Source organism: Gymnoscopelus microlampas (genome assembly GCF_963454915.1).
Source record: "Gymnoscopelus microlampas genome assembly, chromosome: 11".
NCBI classification, from domain to species: domain Eukaryota; kingdom Metazoa; phylum Chordata; class Actinopteri; order Myctophiformes; family Myctophidae; genus Gymnoscopelus; species Gymnoscopelus microlampas.
In genome coordinates, this window is record NC_139948.1 from 4,988,568 (window position 1) to 5,008,263 (window position 19,696).

A 19,696-nucleotide genomic window follows, 5' to 3' on the forward strand; every position below is an offset into this window, starting at 1 on the left:
AGATCTATTATTTGTATTGGCTCCTCCCCTTCTTAGTAATTTGATCTTATTGCAGAAGGCTGTACTGCACTCACACTGGAGACACAGACAGATAGGCTACTGCCCTCATTTATCAACGTGGTGTAGACCAAATAATGGGCGTACAGCGAGATCGCCGCTTTTTTCTGCATTTATCAATGTATCATGACTTTGACTTAGGCGTACGGCCCGCTCAGATCTCATGTCAGGTCTGAGGGCGTGTAAAATTTGACTGTATTCACTCCAAAAACTGTTTAGCTATAAAACTAAATTAAAACCCAAACTTATTAATCATGACAATGCGATTGGTGTCATTCAACAACATAGGCCTACGGCAAACAGACAATGCGTAGGCTATTTATTATTTAATTCATGATTCACGTTTTCATTTAGGATATATGGCTAGAATAAAAAATCACACCCTGTGTGAAGGAAGCGGTGCCTTTGGGGCGGGCCTTAACTCATTTCAATGCGTCCCTATTGGTGGTCTGAGTCCACTTACCAAATTTGTACTTGGGAGCATGCTGCAAACTGGAATGATGGCTGTTTAAAGCCCAGCCAATGGGCAGACAGAGGGGGCGGGGCTTAAGTAATGACAGTTAGTCCCTATTGCTGGCTTTAGTTTTAGTCCATGTACAAAATTTGTACTCCATAGCATGCTGCGAACTTGAGTTATGGCTGTTTGAAGGCCAGCCAATGGGAAGACAGAGGGGGCGGGGCTTCAGCAATTCATGCTGGTCCCTATTGGTGGTCTAAGTCCACATACCAAATGTGGACTTGGTGGCATGCTGCAAACTGGAGTTATAGCTGTTTAAAATCCCGTGCTCATCCCGTGCTCATACGGGCGCGGGGGGTCCCTGGACCCCTCTTTGATAACTTCATCAATTCATGCTCGTGCCTATTGGTGGTCTAAGTCCACATACCAAATGTGGACTTGGTGGCATGCTGCAAACTGGAGTTATAGCTGTTTAAAATCCCGTGCTCATCCCGTGCTCATACGGGCGCGGGGGGTCCCTGGACCCCTCTTTGATAACTTCATCAATTCATGCTCTTGCCTATTGGTGGTCTAAGTCCACATACCAAATGTGGATTTGGTGGCATGCTGCAAACTGGAGTTATAGCTGTTTAAAATCCCGTGCTCATCCCGTGCTCATCCCGTGCTCATACGGGCGCTGGGGGTCCCTGGACCCCTTTTTGATAACGTCATCAATTCATGCTCGTCCCTATTGGTGGTCTAAGTCCACATACCGAATTTGGACTTGGTGGCATGCTGCAAACTGAAGTTATAGCTGTTTGCTTCTTTGCCGTGCTCATCCCGTGCTGAAACCGCCGGACGGACGGACGGACGGACGGACATACAAAAGTCAAAAGCCACGTATAGAGCGGTTGGCACCGCTAAAAATAGAAGATGCATATCTTTTTCAATTTTTTCTTCCCCAGACCGCATTCTTCTGACATAGTGTGACATAGTTGACTGGACTTGCGCTGTTACGAATGCGGTCGTATTTTTGTTTTATTCACGCATCGCTACTGGCGGGGGTAACCGAAACAGTGGGCCTCTGACAACACTGCCCAGCATGTCTTTTACATTTCATTTCATATGTACATTCCCTTTACAGGCTAAATACATATCATACTTTTCCCCCCTTAATTACAGTACATTTAAGGCCATAGGCGCCAAGGGTGGGGTCTTCGGGACCAAAGCCCCCGCTCAACTGGTCAGCCCCCCCAATTTCATTACCATTACTATAGCGCAGCGCAGCTCTGAAGGTGCAAATGTGTGCCCGCGAGAGCCGCAACACAGAGCCTCAACGCACCGTAAACACCTGGATTCTAGAACAATAGCCCAGACAGAGTGCTAAAGGAGCATTAACGGCCAGAGGAATTTTATCATCATCCCCCCCCCCCCCCAATCCTGTAGGTACATCAAGTTACATAGGCCACCAGGTGGGATTCATGAATTAAATTACAGAGGTGAAAAACTAAGTACATGTACTCAAGTACTGTACTTAAGTACAATTTTGAGGCATTTGTAGGCTACTTTACTGGAGTATTTCCAATTTCCAATACTTTTACTTCTACTGCACTAAATCTCAGAGGCAAATATTACTCCACTACAATTATTTGAACACTTAAGTTACTAGTTACAAACTTCAGCCCCCCCTGGCCGCACACAAGAACCGGCGCCCCTGTTTAAGGCCCAATATGTCCACACATCTTCCAATATCAAAATTGCCGTAAGTGAGGATGGGCAGGCGGAAAAAACGCATGATAGTGATATGCACCGACATTCTGCCAAGACCCGCCCCAGACCCGTAAAAGTCGCACTGCGATTGGCCAGTGGTCACTTTGAGTGACAGTTGGGGCAAACGCAGTCCCCACAACATCATTTACTATTCTGTGCCTATCGGTACATAACTCGGACGGCCCCCACCGTCCCCTCTGGGGGCGGAGTCCTTGTTTTCTCGTTTTTGTATTCAGCCAATCGCAGGGCGGGGTTTGGTCGAATGTCGCTGTACAACAATATTACGCGGAAAAACCACATCGTCAAGCTCATGTCACCATGATCAGCCATAACCATATAAGGACTTCCCAATGCTACGGCTAAATATGACTGTGTTGTCTAACATCATTGTGTCATCATGGCATCAGGCCCTAACAAATCAGTCAGCATACAGAGATCTCCATATATGCCCATAAAAGGGACAAGGACTGACAGATACAGATCTCCATATCATTTGGATAACTGGTGCAACGTATAGCTGTGAGTACCGCAACGCGGCCCGATCTCTAGATGTGAGGGCCGCGAAGCGGCCTGAACCTCTAGTCATTGGAATAGCAGAATGCCAATTCTGTTTTAGGGTGGATTTTCCCTTTAAAGAGTATCAAATCGGACAGTTGCTGATGTTTGTGAACAGTTTGTTTTCTATTAGTAGTAGTGATAGTGTTTACAAGGACGTTGCTGTTGAGATGCAGTGGCATATTTGTTATTTTTTTCCCCTTAGTAGTTAGGCATACAATTATGGACTTATGAGGCACCATGTCAGCAACAAATCTTTAGAACCTCATCACCATATTTCATTCATTTGGAAGACTTTAGTTAGCAGGGTAGGCACAAATAAGACAACATGGTAATGTTGCTGAGTTGAATCAGTGTGGGGACTGAATGGGTACAATAATCATTCAAGATATCCCAAGCACCACATTTACACCTAACATAATCCCCTGTCACGGTATATCTCTCAAATGAATTATTCCAACATGTTACTACCTGCTGTACTCTCACCTGGCGGAGGGTCCCTGGCCCAGTGGTCAGTTTCATCAGTGCCCACCCTGGTACAAGTACAATGGAGGAGAGAGCCAACAGCCAGCCCATAACGTTGGCCCATTCTGGATAGATATACCAACGGTTGTAAGTTAGGGGCTGGTACTCCACTAAGGAACCTATGAAACAGAGCTGAGGGGAGAAAGGAAACAAAAAAGCTTTTGTAACTATACATGTTATGTATTTTCAAGACAGTTGTCTGACTTTACTTGGAATTTAAATTCAAATGCTGTGAATTGTTTTAGATTGCTACAGTGTGTGGCTTAAACTATGGCCATTGGGCATTTCCAAACAAGACTGACATTATTCAAAAAAAGCAGGCTATTGGTTTTCATTCAAGCCATCTACTCAGGGAATATTTCTGTTTCTGAGACGGGACTTAAGGTGAATCCAATTATCTGAATGTGGATAAAGTCTTTGTCACCAGGACCACAGTTGTGAACCACTGCTACAGATCATGTTGATTCAACTCACCAGTGAGACCAAGGGTGTGAGATAGAGCCAGCAGAGTTTGAACATGGGATTGGGGCGCACGCCTGTCATGTCATGTATGATGCCACACATACGATCTGCTCCTGATTCAGAATTTGGTACAGGGTTATAGACAGATGTTAGCTGTCGAAATGTTTGGACACTGCGATTGCTTGTGAATTACTTTTTATTATTTCTGAAATACCCACCAAATATCCAGCTCAAAGCCAGGGACTCAAACACAGCAAGAAAGAAAAGGCAGGTTCCATTGCAGGCATAGTAGTCTAATAGCTGGAACACATACATCCCCCCCTGGTGGCAAGAGACATGAGGTGTGATTGCAATTTGCAACAAAGTTTATTTGCTGTTTTTTGGTGTTCAAACAATAGGTCACACCCATAGGGTCACACCTGAACCTAACCTAGATATTTTAAATGTCTTTTCCCAGGGTGCAGTTGCATATCTGACCTTAAGTTTTCTTTCTTTTGGTGTCAGCATTTCTGACCTTTGGGAAGAATTAGTGGTCACAGTACAGTGCAAGCTTTTAATGTTGCAACTATTATGAACCTCTTTATCCCAACTTTGAGCACACTTAATACTTCACAATATTGCCAATGGCATTTTAATTATTTTTGTGGTGGTCACTTTGCTACTATGATGCCTACTTGGCAACAGGCAGGCTTTGTTAGCTTGTAACCCGCCAAGATATGCTGTTGTGTAGTATTAGATGCCGATAGGCCTTTATGCATAAGAAGAAAAAAGAAAATAAATACTGACCTCAGTGACCATGAAAAGCTGGGAGAAGAAGCAGATCATGCAGAATATGAGAAGGAAGATCTCTCGTCGCCCTGTCCTACGCAGCACTGTGGGAAACATATCTGTAATGGATGTCATCACCACCTCCATTGCAACAAACTAGAAAAAAACAATGAGAATGAGAGTCAATAACTTTAATGACTATGGAATGGGTATATTGTATACTTTAATGCCTGATTTATTGTTTGCGAACCAGAAATAGCAGATAGCAGATTAGCAGAATAGCAGATACTTACAAACTCTCAACACATGGCATCATCAGGCATCAGATGGACTAACACAAACACCCACTTAGGTTTGTCACACTGACACCAAATAGAGGTGGAATTTATAAAGGTTCGAAGGGTTCTGGGTTGGCATAGTCCTTCTATGCCATGGTTTATAGACATTAATAGCCAAAACATTGTGGTCAGTTTGTTATGTATTGCATTAGGCACAGAATTGCAAGAAGCTCCTGGTTGGTCCAACCACTCATCATGGCATACATTTACAGTATCTGACAATTCAGACAAGGGGATCAATTACTTCACAGGTCTAGTGGGACTCTCATGTAGGCCTATGTTTTTATTTTGGGTAATATTTCATCAAGATGAATAAAAACAAGGCTTAAAGAGGCTAAAGGCGCTATATGTGTTATGTTCTAATAACACACTGTTGCACTGATGCATGGGGTTTACTGTATATTGCTATATAGTGGTTAAGGTCCCTTTAAGAGGTGTGGTTATTATGGGATGCTGACATTACGCGCAGAGCGCGCGCTGAAACAAGGAAGTATGATCTGTACTGTGAGAGACTACGAGAGTAAAGCAGTTTGTTATTGACGTTGAATCGTGTGTGCGTGTCAGTCTTTTCCAACACAACATTTGGCGACAAGGATGGCTGGATTTAGCCTTCCCCCACCCGAAGTGTTTCTCGCGGTGCCCGGGGACCCTGCAGTGCCATGGACACGTTGGCTTACAGGTTTTAATGCCTATATTGATGCGCTGGGATTCACCGACGAACAGCTTCCAGACAAACGGAAGACGGCTCTCCTCGTCCACTGTCTCGGTACCGAGGGCCAGCGAGTCCTTGGAGCGCTCGGGACAGCTACAACATTTGCTGATACAGTCAAGCTGCTGACGGATCATTTCTCTGGAAAACAACGAGTCTTGATACGGCGGTACAGGCTCAGAAAGCGTCACCAACGACCCGGTGAGTCTACACAGACTTTTGTGGCTGATCTACGTGAGCTAGCACGAGCCTGTGACTATGGAGCGTTGCATGACCAAATGATCAGAGACCAACTGATCGAAGGCACGTCATGTGACAAGACACGAGAGAAACTATTAATGGAATCTGACGATTTATCATTGACTGACGCGATCAAAATAGCGTTGCAAGTGGAATCTGCCCTAGAATGCTCTGCTCTGCTAGCCAGCCCTGCAGCACAACACACAACGCTAGCACAACAGCTGCAGCACACAGACGCGTCATCACAATTTGCCCCGCCCACTGACGACAGCCTGGCTGTGCAGCAAATGAGTAGACAGCGCCCCACTGTGGGCCCCAGACGCAATTGCAGCAACTGTGGCTCTAATTCCCATGCAACAAGGGCATCACAGTGCCCTGCTCGTGGACAGGCTTGCAGAAACTGTTCTAAACTAAATCATTTTGCTAAAGTCTGTCGTTCAGCTCCAACCAATGTGGCACAGCAGCACAGGCTTCCCCAGTCTGGTTCTGGATACACAGAAATTAGTAATATACGTTCTACACGAGTATCATTCAAAACCTGCACAGTGCAGCTGGGGGAGGTTAGCGTGCCACTCATCCTGGATACTGCGGCTGCAGCGTCGCTCCTCAATCTGACCACATACAGGAAATTCTTTTCCCACATGCCACTAGGACCCCCATCCACAAGCCTGCGGGGGTATGCAAATTCTGCCATTGAGATTGTGGGCACCCTTGACCTGCCTGTCCGCTATGGTACGACGCACCTTCCCTCCTTCCCCTTTCATGTGGCACAGCGGGGAACTAACCTCCTTGGCCTGGATCTCTTCATTGATCTGGGCTTCTCTCTAATGGACAATAGTGGAAGGGCTATAATGCAGGTGTCCCCGACTCACCAGCAGTGGCCAGTGCTGTTTGACGGCCTGGGCTGCTTGACAGCATTCACTCATCGACCCCTGGTTGACCCTGCCGTGACACCGGTTATTCAGCCCCTCAGGCGCCTGCCACTAGCCTTCCGGGAGGGCGTCACTGCTGAGCTCACCTCCCTGCTAGAAGAGGGCATCATCGAGCCAATAAATGCATCACCATGGATCTCAAACCTGGTGGTCGCACAGAAAAAATCAGGGGGTCTCCGGGTCTGTGTGGATCTGCGACAGGTCAACAAAGCTGTCATCCCAGACAAATACCCTCTACCTACAGCTGAGGAGCTCACCACTCTCTTCCATGGCTCAGCAGTCTTCTCAAAGTTGGATTTGCGCCAGGGCTACCTGCAAGTTCCCCTTCACCCGGCCAGCCGGGACCTGACAGCATTTGTGACACATGCTGGGGTCTTCAGGTACACACGCATGCCGTTTGGTCTTAGCTCTGCCCCCAGCTGCTTCCAAAAGGTCATGTCCACAATTCTTGCTGGGGTCCCGGGGACAGCAGTTTACCTGGATGACATTGTGGTGCATGGGCCAGACCAAGCCACCCACGATGCCCGGTTACACAGAGTGTTTGAGGCTCTAACCAAACATCACCTGACCCTGAACAGCGAAAAATGTCTCTTCTCAGTGCCGACGGTGGACTTCATCGGCTTCCGCCTCTCAGCAGATGGCATTGCACCTCTCTCTTCCAACGTCGAGGCAATACAGCGCATTCCAGAACCGACCTCCGCCACACAGGTCGCCTCGTTCCTGGGAATGACCGCTTATTATTTGCGTTTCCTGCCCAACTACTCACACACGACAGCACCCCTCCGCCAGCTCCTGAAGAAGGAGGAGCCCTGGGACTGGTCACCACAGTGCACTGAGTCCTTTATCGTGCTGAAAAAACAATTAACTTCACCTCCTGTCCTTGCCCATTTCAGTCTCTCCAGCCCAACCTTCATCACCTGCGACGCTTCCGCTGCTGCAGTTGGAGCTGTCCTGTCGCAGGTTCATGACGGCACAGAGAGGCCGATTGCCTTTGCATCTCGGGCCCTGACACCTACGGAGCAGAGGTACTCCGTCGGTGAACGTGAGGCATTGGCCTGTGTGTGGGCATGCGAACGATGGCACATGTATGTCTATGGCCGTCATTTCGCCATCAGGACAGACCACCAGGCCCTCACAACAGTACTCTCGACGTCGGGTTCGGGTCACAAGCCACTCCGACTTCATCGTTGGGCAGAACGTCTCCGCCAGTACCATTACGAACTCATCTTCACACCAGGCAGAGAAAACGTGGTGGCAGACCTTCTTTCTCGCTCCATCACAGCCCCAACGCCTTCTGTCCCGTCATACGATGAAGAACCGGCCCTCATCCAAACGCTCTATTCACCATTACAGCCAATAGTCACACTGGAGGAACTAAAAACTGAATCAGAAAGAGACCCAATACTATCCAGGCTGTGCACCTACATCAGAAACGGCTGGCCGTCCCGCATCCCTGAAGAGTTCAAGCCGTTTGCTAGGATAAAGGACGAACTCTCCTGCTGGGCAGATACGTGTGTCTCGAGGGGGCTCTGCACCGTTATCCCAGACACTCTGCGTGCACGTGTTCTGTCGATGGCGCATGAAGGTCACTTGGGAATCGTTAAACTCAAGCAGCGGTGCCGAGAGCTAGTGTGGTGGCCAGCCATCGACCGCGATATAGAGCATCTGGTCCAGGACTGCTCACCATGCCTCCTCAGTGGGAAGACCGGGCCCCCGTCAACCTCTCCCCTACAGCCGCTCTCCTGGCCTTCCCGCCCCTGGGAACATGTGCAGCTGGACATCTGTGGGGAGATCCATGGCCGTGGTGTTCCCCACCACCAGCGCTTCCTGGTGGTCGTGTATGATCTCCACTCCAAGTGGCCGGAGGTGGTGCCGGTGGGGACAGTGACGTCGCACGTCTTAATCCGAATACTGGATGGCCTCTTTTCACGCTGGGGGGTGCCTCGGGCCGTGACGACAGATAATGGACCTCAGATGACGTCTGCGGAGTTCTCTGACTTTCTTGCCAGCAGGGGTGTCAAACACATCCGAACCGCTTTTTACCACCCACAGGCCAATGGTGGAGTAGAGCGTTTCAACGCAACGCTGAAGAATGGAATCCGTGCACACCTGGCCCAAGGCTGTGCATTCGAAGAGGCACTCAACCAGACCTTACTGCACTACAGAGCAAGCCAACACTCCACCACTCTGGTGTCACCAGCGTTTCTGATGCTCGGCCGAGAATTGGAACTGCCATTGCACAGGCTCCGAGCACCAAATGGAAACTTCCCCAAACCCTCCCTGACCCAAATCCGGGAGACTGTTGCCGCACGACAGCGGGAGACAAAGGACAGAGTTGACAAGAAGCGCAGGGCGAGGCCACCGTCCCTTCAGGTCTCCGACTGGGTCAGGGCCCGACGGCCACACCGACAGAACAAGATGGCCTCGTTCTGGTCCGAGCCCAGACAGGTCAGACGCCTTCTCGGCCCCGCCACATTCCTGCTCGACGACGGCTCGCGGTGGCACGCTAGTAGGCTGAGGAAAGTCCCAGCACCCCTCTCAGAGCACGCGGCCACAGCACAAGCCCCGTCACCATTCCCCTACGCCATGGCCACTGATCCGGGACCACCCCCGGCCCCGGTTCCACCCCCCGCCCCTGCCCCACCCCCTGCAGTGCCACGCCAGGAGGCTGTGGTGCCGGACCCAAGGCCGGTGCGGGCCAGGGCTCGGCCTGTTACCTTGCAGGACTATGTCACAAGTTACCATGCTTAGTTTAGCAGTTTTTCGTCACAGACTCTTGCCTTGTACGTTTTTGCATTTCATACTGTTCAATTTGTTCCGCCATTTTGTTTACTGTATGCTTCAGTTTTCTTAGGAACTGTTTGGTTGTCAGTTTGGGGGGGGGGGGTATGCTGTTGGGTTTTTTTGAGGGGGGGAGAAATGTTATGTTCTAATAACACACTGTTGCACTGATGCATGGGGTTTACTGTATATTGCTATATAGTGGTTAAGGTCCCTTTAAGAGGTGTGGTTATTATGGGATGCTGACATTACGCGCAGAGCGCGCGCTGAAACAAGGAAGTATGATCTGTACTGTGAGAGACTACGAGAGTAAAGCAGTTTGTTATTGACGTTGAATCGTGTGTGCGTGTCAGTCTTTTCCAACACAACAATATGGCTATTTGATTGTTTTTAAAAGCAGTTTAAAAGTTATGAAATAGGCCAATAAGGTAGAGGGGTAGAACAAAGTGCCAAAGCCACGCTAGTAGAATCCACACATAGCAGGGATAGCCTAAAGGGAATTCCCCTTTAGGCTAGTGGTTAAGATGTTGGCTTTCCAAGAGGGAGACCTGGATTCAATTCCAGGTATTCCATGGCAACCTGTTTAACACTTCAATTCAATAACTTGCCCTACCTTTAAAAGAAACTGGTCAAATGAATGTACCGGGCTATCAAAATAATCACTGTACAGTGTACACTATATGCATTTTCTTTTTTTAAAGCATAATAAAAGTGCAAGTGAGCCTATAGGTTACATGGGCTTATTAGTGGTGCATCTTCTTCTAATTATTGGCATGCATCTAGTATTCGGTGCCATTTGTGGCATTCAGCATATCTTGTGTAAAACACATGAATTCCAAAAAGCTTTTCTTATACTTTTAAAGCTTCTCTACCATAGAACACAATGATATGTACCTCAGGGTGAATTAAATATAAAATAATCACTTTGATTTGAGTAGAAGTAAGCAAAATGCCATGTCCCTAATCATGTTTATTCAGCTTCAGTTAAAAATATATAAGTAATTCAAATCAAACAAAATTAAAAAAATCTAATTATTTTTATATGGTATTAGTTCTAATGTTTCTCACCAAATATTATTAATTGTGATAAACTAGAAGTTTGTGAGTTTAAGCCTCACATCTAGCATGACGTACCGCCCTTCGCAGCGCAGATCAGCCAGATCCACCCTCTCTCGCCCCCTTCCCCTCTCTCTCTGTCCTCCTCTCTCTCTGTCACTCTCCCCTATCTCTCTCCCGTCTCTCTCTCCCCCTGTCTCTCGCTCTCTCCCTGTGTGTCTCTGTTCGCGTTTGCACAAACGTTACACACACGCACGCACGCACGCACGCACGCACGCACGCACGCGCACGCACACACACACACACACACACACACACACACACACACACACACACACACACACACACACTAAAAGGTGTAAAAAATAATAAAAGGTGTAAAATATTAATAATAGAAACTTTAGGTTTGATGAACTGTCATTGACAAGTTCAGATTCTTCTTGAAGAAGATTAGTTAACATTCTTTGAAAAGTTAAGATTTGTTCCCATTCCAAGTGGCTATGACTGCCTGGCAAAGGTTGTGGACCCTGGGTAGACAACCCGCCCAGGTGGAGATTGCACTGAGGAGGAGTGCAGCATTGTAGTTATGTGAATCAATTGTACATGGTGCAGCCCTTGAGTAACTCTCTTGGCTTCATTTCGCAAACATTGCAGGCAACGCACTGTGTGTGTGTGTGTGTGTGTGTGTGTGTGTGTGTGTGTGTGTGTGTGTGTGTGTGTGTGTGTGTGTGTGTGTGTGTGTGTGTGTGTGTGTGTGTGTGTGTGTGTGTGTGTTAAAAAAAACAAATAAAATTCAGGAAAGGGCTCGGACTCTGATTGTGTGGCAGGATGTATTTGTAATGCTTAAAATCTTGAAATCAATGTGTGTCCCTGCGTTAACTGTCCCCCCTGTTACGATGATGCAAATACACAGTACATGTCCCCTGACTATTCCTCTAGCCACATGACTTCAGAAAGTAGCATATATGTATGGTAGGAAACCCTATACCAGAAAAGGTAGGCCTAATAAGCATCACTGCTTAATTTGCCTTCTTATCAATGTTTTAGGTTGTATTACTGATGTGGTTAAGCATAACATGTACACCCTGTTATGCTTAACTATTGAGGAAATTGATACATTTTCATAATTCTGAAAATATGGTTGATACACATATTAAAATTCCTACTCTGTGTTCACAAAGTGCTACCATATTCTTCATTACATGAGGAGTAATGGCCATCTTTAGCATAATGTCCCCCCTGTTATTGTCCAAAATGTGTCCTCCCTGTTATAGTGTTAAACATAACAGGGTGGACACATTGTTACATTGGGTTGACAAAAAGTGAGTAAAATGAATTATTAAGGGAAAGGATCTTTGCATTCTTTGTTCTCATTAATGTTTATAATAATTGTCTATGCTTAATTGTATTTACTTAAAGGTTTTTCTTTGCTTATTGGTTTAATGTCCACCCTGTTATGTCCTGTCCACCCTGCAAAACATAACAGGATGGACAATAACAGGGGTGTTTTTAAATCACAATTCAATTAAAACAACAAATAATCTGCATATTATTTTGGTAATATGCAGGGAAGGGATTGGTAAAACAAATACAAATATAGCTGCAAGCAGCGATAATACGGGGCCAGTGAGAGAGAGAGAGAGAGAGAGAGAGAGAGAGAGAGAGAGAGAGAGAGAGAGAGAGAGAAGAGAGAGACAGACAGACATGGAAACTGGAGAGGGAGAGAAAGTAATGGATACTGGAGAGAGAGAGAGAGAGAGAGAGAGAGAGAGAGAGAGAGAGAGAGAGAGAGAGAGAGAGAGAGAGAGAGAGAGAGAGCGCGAGCGAGCGAGCGAGAGAGAGAGAGACATGGAAACGGAATAGATTGAAGAGAGACATGGAAATGGAATAGATTGATGAGAGAGAGAGATGAAAACAGAATGGATTGATTGGACATCTCAACCTATTGCCATTAACAGGAATCGAACTCTCAACCTTCGGACTAATAGGCTGCAACTAGGGATGTCCGATATTATCGGCCTCCCGATATTATCGGCCGATATTAGCATAAAAATTGATATCGGGAAAATATCGGTATCGGTTTTTGAAAAAAACATTTTTTTTTAATATATATTTTTTTGCTTTATAAATAAGTTACAGGAGTTCTTACTGTATATGGTGTGTTTGATATGAAATTTGAGCTTACCCTAATCACAATAATCCCTGCATATATCGGTATTGGTTGATATCGGTATCGGTAATTAAGAGTTGGACAATATCGGTATATCGGTTATCGGTAAAAAAGCCAATATCGGACAACCCTAGCTGCAACACTACCTACAGTGCTATAGCTTTGTCCAGGCCGATATTGAAGATCATAAACTCTTGCTTTGTGTCATGAACCAAGCCAACACTAAGATCACTCGTTCACAAACCATTTACCAATAGAGAAATTGTACGTCTCCTCGCAACCGAAAACAGTGAAAGCAGCCGATCTACAAGCTCAGAAACACGTTGCTATCTGAAAAGTTTTGAGATTGTAGATCGGCTATTTTCAGAATGAAGTATGTCATACATTGAAAAAACTTACTCTCAAATATGCATTTCAGGTTATCTTTACCATTTGCACATGTATTGATACAGTCATTACGGGGCCAGAGCTCAGCTCTGGACCTGTTTTGTTATTGGCAGTATTCTGTCACTTCTTCTTCTTCTTCTGCCACTTTTCGCAGCTCTGGCTGAACCGTGCTGTCGCTTTTTACGAAACTCGGCCATATGGTAGATGGTCATGAAAAACGATCAAAAAATAATTCTCACAATCTTTCGTCCAAAGGTGGCGCTATAGCACTCAATTGAAAATCCCAACTTTGAACAGGTACAACTCATGCCCTGTTTGACCTACAGCCATGAAACTTCGATACACACATGCGTCTCTTCATGCCCGACAACTTTCGTGGTTTGACTTTTGACCTCTGACCTTTAGATCTCCCACCATTTTGAATTATATGAAAAACAGTTATTGGCTCCTAACTTCTGCATGTTTTCACTTAGAAAAAATCCGCTCGCATCATTATGTCGGCAGAGGTCCAAAGTTCATGTGTAAAGAATTTTGTGCAAAGTACTCAAAAATCCCAGGAGGAGACAAGTGTATGCAAATTTCACGACTTTCGGCCAAACGAGGCATGACTTTTGCCTCTTTAAAGTTTGCATTTTCAAAAACTTGCTATAGCGCCCCCCTTTGGCCAATTGGAGTGAGATTGGTTTCAGTGATATCTGGAATGACTCTCTACATTACTGCAACGTTTCAAAGAAATGTGAGTCTTGCATGTGTTAGGGGCAGATGAATAATTTTCATAAAACTGCAATAGTTAAAATCTATTTCCTCCTGGGATTTTTGAGTAATCTGCACGAAACATGAACTTAGGACCTTTGCCGACAAAACAAAAGCGGCGGATTTTCCATAAGTGAAAAAATGCAGAAGTTATGAGCCAATGGCTGTTTTTCATATAATTCAAAATGGTGGGCGATCTAAAGGTCAGAGGTCAAAAGTCAGACCACGAAAGTTGTCGGGCATGAAGAGACGCATGTGTGTATCGAAGTTTCATGGTTGTAGGTCAACAGGGCATGAGTTGTACCTGTTCAAAGTTGGCACTTTAAATTGAGTGCTATAGCGCCACCCTTTGACGAATGAGTGTGAGAATTATTTCTTGATAGTTTTTCATGAGCATCTACCATATGGCCGAGTTTCGTAAAAAGCGTATGCACGGTTAAGCCAGATCTGCCAAAAACAAGTATTTTTCAAACTGCTCAAAATTGCGGATAATCTAAGGGCGGAGCTTACTGGTCAAAGTGATACATGTGTTCCTCATGAGTCAAGGCACAAGTGTAAGCAAGTTTCACGACTTTCGGCCAAACGAGGCAAGACTTATGCCTGTTTAAAGTTTGCATTAAAAAAAAACTGCTATAGCGCCCCCCTTTGGCCAATTGGAGTAAGATTGGTTTCAGTGATATTTGGAATGACCATCTACATTTATGCAAAGTTTCAAAGAAATGTGAGTCTGCATGTATGTGTTAGGGGCAGATGAATAATTGTCATAAAACTTCAATAGTTAAAACCTATGGATACATGGGATTTTTGAGCAATCTGCACGAAACGTTTAACACTTGAACTTTGGACCTCTGCCGACAAAACGATAGGAGTGGATTTTTTCTAAGTGAAAAAATGCAGAAGTTAGGAGCCAATGACCGTTTTTCATATAATTCAAAATGGTGGGAGATCTAAAGGTCAGAGGTCAAAAGTCAGAGGGTGAAAGTTGTTCAGCATGAGGAGACGCATATGTGTATCCAAGTTTCATGGCTGTAGGTCAAACAGGGCATGAGTTTGCTATAGCGCCACCTTTTGACGAATGAGTGTGAGAATTATTTCTTGATCGTTTTTCATGACCATCTACCATATGGCTGAGTTTCGTAAAAAGCGACATTACGGTTCAGCCAGAACTGCGAAAAGTGGCAGAATCGGAAGAATAAAGGGAATAATAAAACAGGTCCAGAGCTGAGCTCTGGCCCCGTAATTAAAAGTTAGGGTGAAAATACATTGAAATTCTATTATATCGTAAAACATTGGATTGAAATTGCATCATGCCTTAATAAAATTATGTACTTTATAAGATAACAATTGTTTATAATTACTTTGATAAAATGCATTAGCATGGCAATGGAAGGGACATCTGGATCGCTTTTAAAATGTGAATATTATAATAATTATGCATTGAAACAGTATTTAATAGATATACATGTGTCCTGTAACAGGGGGGACATTTGTCCCACTTCGTGTGATGAATTTGGTCATAATTATTAGGGAACAATTAATTAAGCTGGACGTTTTTCTGCATGAAAGTGCATGTAGTTTCACAATTCTTTTTTAAACAGAATGTTAGAATCCTGTAAAAAATAGTAGGAATGAATTGATGTTATATAGTAAAAGTGATTTCACAGCAACCACTATGACCCGCACATGTTTCAGTATCAAATGTAGTCTTCCATTTGTACATCACCTGTGTATCCAGACCCAAGAGAATGATCATGAAAAAGAAACAGACGGCCCATAGCTGAGGTAGGGGCATCATGGCTATTGCCTGAGGGTATGCAATGAAGGCCAGCCCTGGACCTGAAAACAGAAACATAACACTGTTGATCATTACCATTTGTCAATGCACAATGTTATCCAACCATGAGCCAGTGTATGAGTCTGAGCCACAGCCAAGGCCTGATGCAACAGGGCTGCCAGTGTCTCCTCAGATGTGAATTCTACCAAATAATCGCTGGCAGTGCCAATTCAGTGCACAGTGGCACTTGTACTGAGTGGTCAGCTGGCATATAACCCATAACATAATCTAACCAACACACAGAGAATACATGTTTCATGACCTTCTGCTGCTAGCTTACTTGCTTAGTCGTTGCACACAATGTCTGGAACTCTGTATGACTTCAGAATGGATTACATATATAATTACTTAATAATTATATAATTTACGTAGACATTGTGACTTGCAGTAGGCTACCTGACTCTGCCACTTCATCAATGGGAACACCCTGCTCGTGAGCCATGAATCCCAACACTGAGAAGACGGCAAATCCAGCTACTATGCTAGTGACACTGTTCAGCAAACTCAGGTATAGGCAGTCTCTGCAAAACATAATAAAAATCATAGTCTTTAGCTTCAGATTTTACCTTATAATAATTTAAAAAAGCTGTATTCTGAATATCTTACATTTGGTCATTAGCACAGTTTTTACAACAAGTAGACCTAGTTATTATGGACCAGTATAGATAGGTTATGTGTTCACAGCCACCCATTGTTCTTATTGCTATGGATACAAGTAACCAACGCAACTTCACACAATCCATTTTGAACAGACTTGCCTGTAGCAGTTGTTGTTGTACGTGTTGTAGCTCCCTAGAACAGTTAAGGAACCCACCCCTATAGCGTAAGAGAAGAAGACCTGGGCAACAGCTGCCATCCACACCTGTTTTGACAAAAGTAGCAATGAGAGATGCATGCATAAAGCCATTCAGTTAAAGGTTTCATCATGACATTCAGTTTTACAACACATTGGAAGTCTTTATCATGGTCCTTCAAATGTTTTAACAGAAAAACCCACTCCAGTGAGCCAGGGAGAAGAGGGGGCGGGATTAAGGGACTAGGATGTCAAAGTCAAGGGGCCAATCCCAGCACGTTTTTTAGCCTAATTATTCAGAAAACCCCAGACCACAGAAGATCCACTGAATGTTCAAAGTTCAGTGTTCTTGAGTGTAATTGATGTCATTAACCCCCCCCCACCCCCCCCCCCCCCCCTGCTACCTGTGGGTTGGTGAGATGTGAGGGTTCAGGAAGGAGGTAGTACACAATGCCTTGTAGAGCCCCCGGTAGAGTGAGTCCACGGATCAGAAGAATCAATAACATTGCATAGGGGAAGGTAGCGGTGAAATATACCACCTGGAAATGATGGGTTGTTATTGCATCCACAAACATTTTAACAGTGAATACACTGGTAGAATGACTTTATCAGTGTTGTATTTGTGCACAAATACCTTTCCAGTTGACCTGACTCCTTTCCAAATACAAAAGTAGCAGATTATCCACATAGCAATGAGGCATAACACAATCTCCCATCTGATGCTGCCCACCTCTTCAATGCCTCCTGAGATAGCCAGCACTCGTCGCCTGGACAGACAGACAGATTGTTCAAAGAAGGGATGCATTTATTTTAGTGTCTGGCTGAAATGGCTGATAATATGAAAGGCTCTACTAATAGCAATAGTTTCCTATTGATACTTCCATCAATGTCAGCTTTACATGTGTGATAACTGAATATTCAAAGGAAGGCAATTTCACCACTTTAATGTAATTTGTCACAGTCACAAATCTTCAACAATCCTCCACATGAAAGTGCATGTTGTATGTATTAGCATACAGCGTTCATTTCTAATAGAAGCATACTGTAAGTAAAAGTTACTTTTCTTATTTAGTAATGTTGCAATATAAAAAACAGCTCTTTATCACAGTGTGCAACCCTGGCCTGTAGTGCAAAGGATCTAGGGAGCAGGAACAAAATGCAAAGTATCTATAATCATCTCTTATAAACATACTCCCAGAATTCTGTGGCAGCAGAGGTGGTGTTGGTCTGGTTAGCCCATTTGTTGAAAGCATTTTGTGATGAGAAGTTTACACAATTATCTGATGGAGTAGAGAGAACATATTTAACTTTGTTATCATAACAATGATGATAATAATAATATTAATATTCATTTCAATTATTTTATTCATAACGCACTTTTAATGAAAATGAAATTCAATCATGTTTTCAAGAGGATTTGAAGAGATTTGATTAATGTGTTTATCACAGACACTACAACATTTGAACAGTTCAATGGTTGAATGTGTGTTAAATCGATGTGTTATTTTACGTCAGTAATTACCCTTTTCATGTAATTAGTGTGTAACCATTCTACTAATTATGACATGCTCTCACAAAACACAAGACATTTACGGATCCTGAATGTTCCTTTTCTGGTGGGGAAGCATGGGATTATTGAATAGTTACATTAGCAGCATGGCATAGAATGGAAAGGGATGTAGACTATCTGATCAGAAAGGGTTTCAAGTGATATGTCAAATGTTATATGGGGCTATGCATAGCCTCAGTTTGTGAGACTATGGTACTGCAGGTCAAATATACTGTTCGATGTCTTACCTGTGTTCCAGAGGTTGTTACAACTAGCCCAAGGGAGCTGGGAGTTGAAGGATGAGACAAGGTAGAACAACCCCCATGCCAAAATCATAATATAACACATACAGAAGTAGAAAAGAATCAGCTGCCCTGCATACCCTATTCCTGTTGGGCAAAATGTAAATCATTTTGACTCATCAGCTTTGCACATAAACTAAATGGAGTTGGTAGGTAGGCCATAAGATATAACACATCTAAATCATACTAGTGGCAAATAAGACAGATAACTGAAAATACATAATGGAAATGTATAGACATGGGAATGTTTCATTTATTAAGCACATTAGTTGCATTGTAATACAAATTTGCAGCAAATCGGACAAAACAAAGGTGTGTGTGTATATATATATATATATATAGGCACGCACGCACATATATATATATATATATATATATATATATATATATATATATATATATATATATATTTATATATATGCTTTATAAAGACAAAAACGTCACTTTTATGCCTTGACCACCACCAATGCCACCATCAAATCCCTTTTCATCTTGACTGTGGAAAACCACAGTAGATATCCCAAATTGGTGCTATCGTTATGAATTACCTTCTGCCAGTGGACACAACTTCTTCCAGCAAGTGACAGCCCCCTCCTGGGTGAACTGGCCCATGGAGGTCTCCAGAAGAAACAGGGGTACGCCACATGTTGCCACAGATATCAGGTATGGCAACAGAAATGCACCTGCATTACACAAAGCATCGCTACCTTGAATAAATCATGAAGTGTCAAACATTTAAAAACTGTTGGCAAATGAGTTGTTCTCAACAGACTTACCTCCTCCATTTTTGTAGCAGAGGTATGGGAATCGCCACACATTGCCTAGGCCGACAATATGCCCCGCTACAGACAGGAAAAATTCCACTTTGCTGCCCCAATGTCCTCTTCCTTCAATTATTACCTCTTCTGCCTGGTCAACAGTGCATCTTTTCGACATTTCCAGAATCTTTGTCTAGGTCTTGGTTTATATCTTTCCTATAATCCCTCTCTCTGTCCAGGTCTTTCTCTCTGATTGTTGGTGTCTATTAGATCTACAGTGTGCCTTAAAAAGCCCAGATTGGGTGATTTATTACAAAATAACAGGGAGAACGTCACAATCACAACACTAAACATGATGTGACACCAAACATGATAAGGACGACAAGGACTGACTGGGGAACAAGGCTAATTAACACATGAGGGCTGATTACACATGAAACACCTCGGGAAGACATGAACATAGAACCATGTGTAGCCCAGTGATTAGTTCATGCCCTTATCCCTATTCTAATACATTTAGT

At 44.2% G+C, this 19,696-nt stretch overlaps 1 protein-coding gene across 1 annotated transcript; it reads right to left on the minus strand.

The window, feature by feature from the left end:
* Positions 1-3,168: 3,168 nt before the first annotated feature.
* LOC311054515 (sodium- and chloride-dependent GABA transporter 2-like) lies at positions 3,169-19,353 on the minus strand (the record flags this gene model as incomplete). The annotated part of the gene is made up of 14 exons (XM_084070530.1): positions 3,169-3,180; positions 3,305-3,475; positions 3,818-3,918; positions 4,024-4,126; positions 4,592-4,729; positions 15,663-15,775; positions 16,170-16,294; positions 16,532-16,635; positions 16,971-17,105; positions 17,201-17,333; positions 17,759-17,846; positions 18,364-18,504; positions 18,966-19,100; positions 19,194-19,353. The coding sequence occupies 14 exons, from the start codon at positions 19,351-19,353 to the stop codon at positions 3,169-3,171; spliced, it is 1,659 nt and encodes a 552-aa protein (XP_083926656.1).
* Positions 19,354-19,696: the final 343 nt, after the last annotated feature.